The 3,027-nt window shown below is 44.4% G+C and overlaps 1 protein-coding gene across 1 annotated transcript; it reads left to right on the forward strand.

Annotated features, from left to right (window-relative positions):
* The first annotated feature begins 1,828 nt into the window (after positions 1-1,828).
* Positions 1,829-2,324, forward strand: LOC102124626 (cytochrome c oxidase subunit 5B, mitochondrial). The gene has a single exon (XM_045394393.2). It carries the CDS (start codon positions 1,844-1,846, stop codon positions 2,252-2,254), a length of 411 nt encoding a protein of 136 aa, XP_045250328.2. The 5' UTR covers positions 1,829-1,843; the 3' UTR covers positions 2,255-2,324.
* The last annotated feature ends 703 nt before the right edge of the window (positions 2,325-3,027 follow it).

Here is a 3,027-nt window from a genome sequence, read left to right on the forward strand (position 1 = left end):
AGAGAAGGGATAAAGATTGTCTTAGACCAACAAAAACTATGAGAATTCATTGCCAGCAGACCAACACTACAAAAAAAAAAAATCCTAAGGGAAGTTCTTTAGGTAAAGGAGTATGATACCAGCTAGCAAGTTGGATATACATTAAAAAATAAAAAGTGCTGAAAATGGAATAAAAGTAAGCATAAAAAATATGGTTGCCTTTTAAATGCTTGAAAAGATAACTATTTAAAACAGGCATTGAAAATTTTTTTCCTGTCAAGGACCAAATAGTAAATATTTTAGGTTTTGTGGCCATACGGTCTTTGGGGCAACTGCTTAATTCTGCCATTGCAGTGCAAAAACAGCCATAGCCAATACATAAACTATTAAGTGTGCTATATTTACAAAAACAGGAGGCAGGCTACATTTGGTCCACAGGCTATAGTTTGCCAATCTCTGATTTAAAGCAAAAGTAGTAGCAATGTATTGGATATTTATAGCAGATTAAAAGTGAAATATATTGTTGTCATACGTTTCACTTTTACATATGCATTTATAGCAATCTCCACAGGGGATACATTCCAGTAACCTTGGTGTATGCCTGAAACTGCAGATAGTACTAAACCCTGTATATGCTATGTTTTTTCCTATACCTACTGTATTAGACGGTTCTCTTACTGCTAATAAGGACATACCCTAGACTGGGTAATTTCTAAAGGAAAGGAGGTTTAATTGACTCACAGTTCAGCATGGCTGAGGAGGCCTCAGAATCATAGCGGAAGGCAAAGGAGGAGCAGAGTCGCATCTTACTTGGTGGCAGGCAAAACAGTATGGGCAAGGGAACTCCCATTTATAAAACCATCAGATCTCGTGAGACTTAATTACTACCACGAGAACAGTATGGGGAAAACTGCCCCCATGATTCAATTGTCTCCACCTGGCCCCACCCTTGACATGTGGGGATTATTACAATTTAAGGTGAGAATTGGGTGAGGACACAGCCAAACCATATCACCTACATACCTATGATAAAGTTTATCAATTAGGCAAAGTAAGAGATTAACAATAATAACTAATAATACAATAAGACAATTATAACACTTTACTGTCATAAAAGCCACGTGAATGTAGTCTCTCTCTCTCAAAGTACCTTCATATTTTTGGACATGGATTGATCACAAGTAACTGAAATTGCCAATAAGGGGGAACTACTGCACTATGAAAAACGGGAAGAAAGGGTGTGCAGTCTGCTCTTGTCAGGTCCTCATGCTTTCCTTATTTTTCTTGTTTGTTTTTTGGATGGAGTCTCACTCTGTCACCCAGGCTGGAGTACAGTGGCATGATCTCGGCTCACTGCAAACTCCACCTTCCAGGTTCAAGTGATTCTCCCGTATCAGCCTCCCGAGTAGCTGGGATTACAGGCACCTGCCACCGCGTCTGGCTAATTTTTGTGTTTTTAGTAGAGACAGGGTTTCACCATGTTGGCCAAGCTGGTCTCGAACCCCTAACTTCAGGTCATCTGCCTGCCTCGGCCTTCCGAAGTGCTGGGATTACAGATGTGAGCCACGGCACCGGCCCTCATGCTGTATTTAAAGTAACGTTTTATCATTTAAAGGTAGACTTTGATTAATTTAAGATACAAATTGTAAACCTAGGACGCTCCCTAAAAATTTTTCTCTCTTTTTAATCACTCAAAAATTTTTGAAGAGGTATAAATTATAAGCCAATAGTGGAAATGAAATGGAGACATAATACATACTCAATCCAAAGGAAGACAAAGATGGAAAGAAAGAAGACCAGAAAGAATGAATAGAAAACATCTAACAAGATGGTAGAAGGATTTTGAATGTTCTCACCATAAGAAATGATAAGTGTTGAAGACGCGAGGGCTTCAAGGTTACTTCGCGGAGCTGGAGCGCTGGCCGCGCAGGCCCTGAGGGCTCACGGCCCCAGTGGCGTGGCCGCGGTGCGCTCCATGGCATCTGGAGGTGGTGTTCCCACCGATGACGAGCAGGCGACTGGGTTGGAGAGGGAGGTCATGCTGGCTGCAAGGAAGGGACTGGACCCATACAATATACTGCCCCCAAAGGGAGCTTCAGGCACCAAGGAAGACCCTAATTTAGTTCCCTCCATCACCAACAAGAGAATAGTGGGCTGCATCTGTGAAGAGGACAATACCAGCGTCGTCTGGTTTTGGCTGCATGAAGGCGAGGCCCAGCGATGCCCCCGCTGTGGAGCCCATTACAAGCTGGTGCCCCACCGGCTGGCACACTGAGCGCCTGTACTAAGTTACTCAAAATGTGCTGTAAAGTTTCTTCTTTCCAGTAAAGACTAGCTGTTGCATTGGCAAAAAAAAAAAAAAAAAAAAAAAAAAGGCCGGGCGCGGTGGCTCAAGCCTGTAATCCCAGCACTTTGGGAGGCCGAGACGGGCGGATCACGAGGTCAGGAGATCGAGACCATCCTGGCTGACACGGTGAAACCCCGTCTCTACTAAAAAAATACAAAAAACTAGCCGGGCGAGGTGGCGGGCGCCTGTAGTCCCAGCTACTCAGGAGGCTGAGGCAGGAGAATGGCGTAAACCCGGGAGGCGGAGCTTGCAGTGAGCTGAGATCCGGCCACTGCGCTCCAGCCCCGGCGACAGAGCGAGACTCCGTCTCAAAAAAAAAAAAAAAAAGAAATGATAAGTGTTTAAGGCAATAGACATGCTAATTACCCTGATGTGATCATTACACAATATATATATGTATGAAAACATCATACTGTACTCCATAAACATGTACAATTATTGAGGCTGGGCGCAGTGGCTCATGCCTGCAATCCCAGCACTTTGGGAGGCCGAGGTGGGCAGATCACCTGAGGTCAGGAGTTCGAGACTAGTCTGACCAAAATGGCAAAACCCTGTCTCCACTAAAAATACAAAATTAGCTGGGTGTGGTGGCAGGTGCCTGTAATCCCAGCTATTTGGGAGGCTGAGGCAGGAGAATTGCTTAAACCTGGGAGGCAGAGGTTGCAGTGAGCCAAGATCAAGCCATTGCACTCCAGCCCGGG

This window comes from Macaca fascicularis, chromosome 6 (assembly GCF_037993035.2).
Source record: "Macaca fascicularis isolate 582-1 chromosome 6, T2T-MFA8v1.1".
In the NCBI taxonomy this organism is placed as follows: domain Eukaryota; kingdom Metazoa; phylum Chordata; class Mammalia; order Primates; family Cercopithecidae; genus Macaca; species Macaca fascicularis.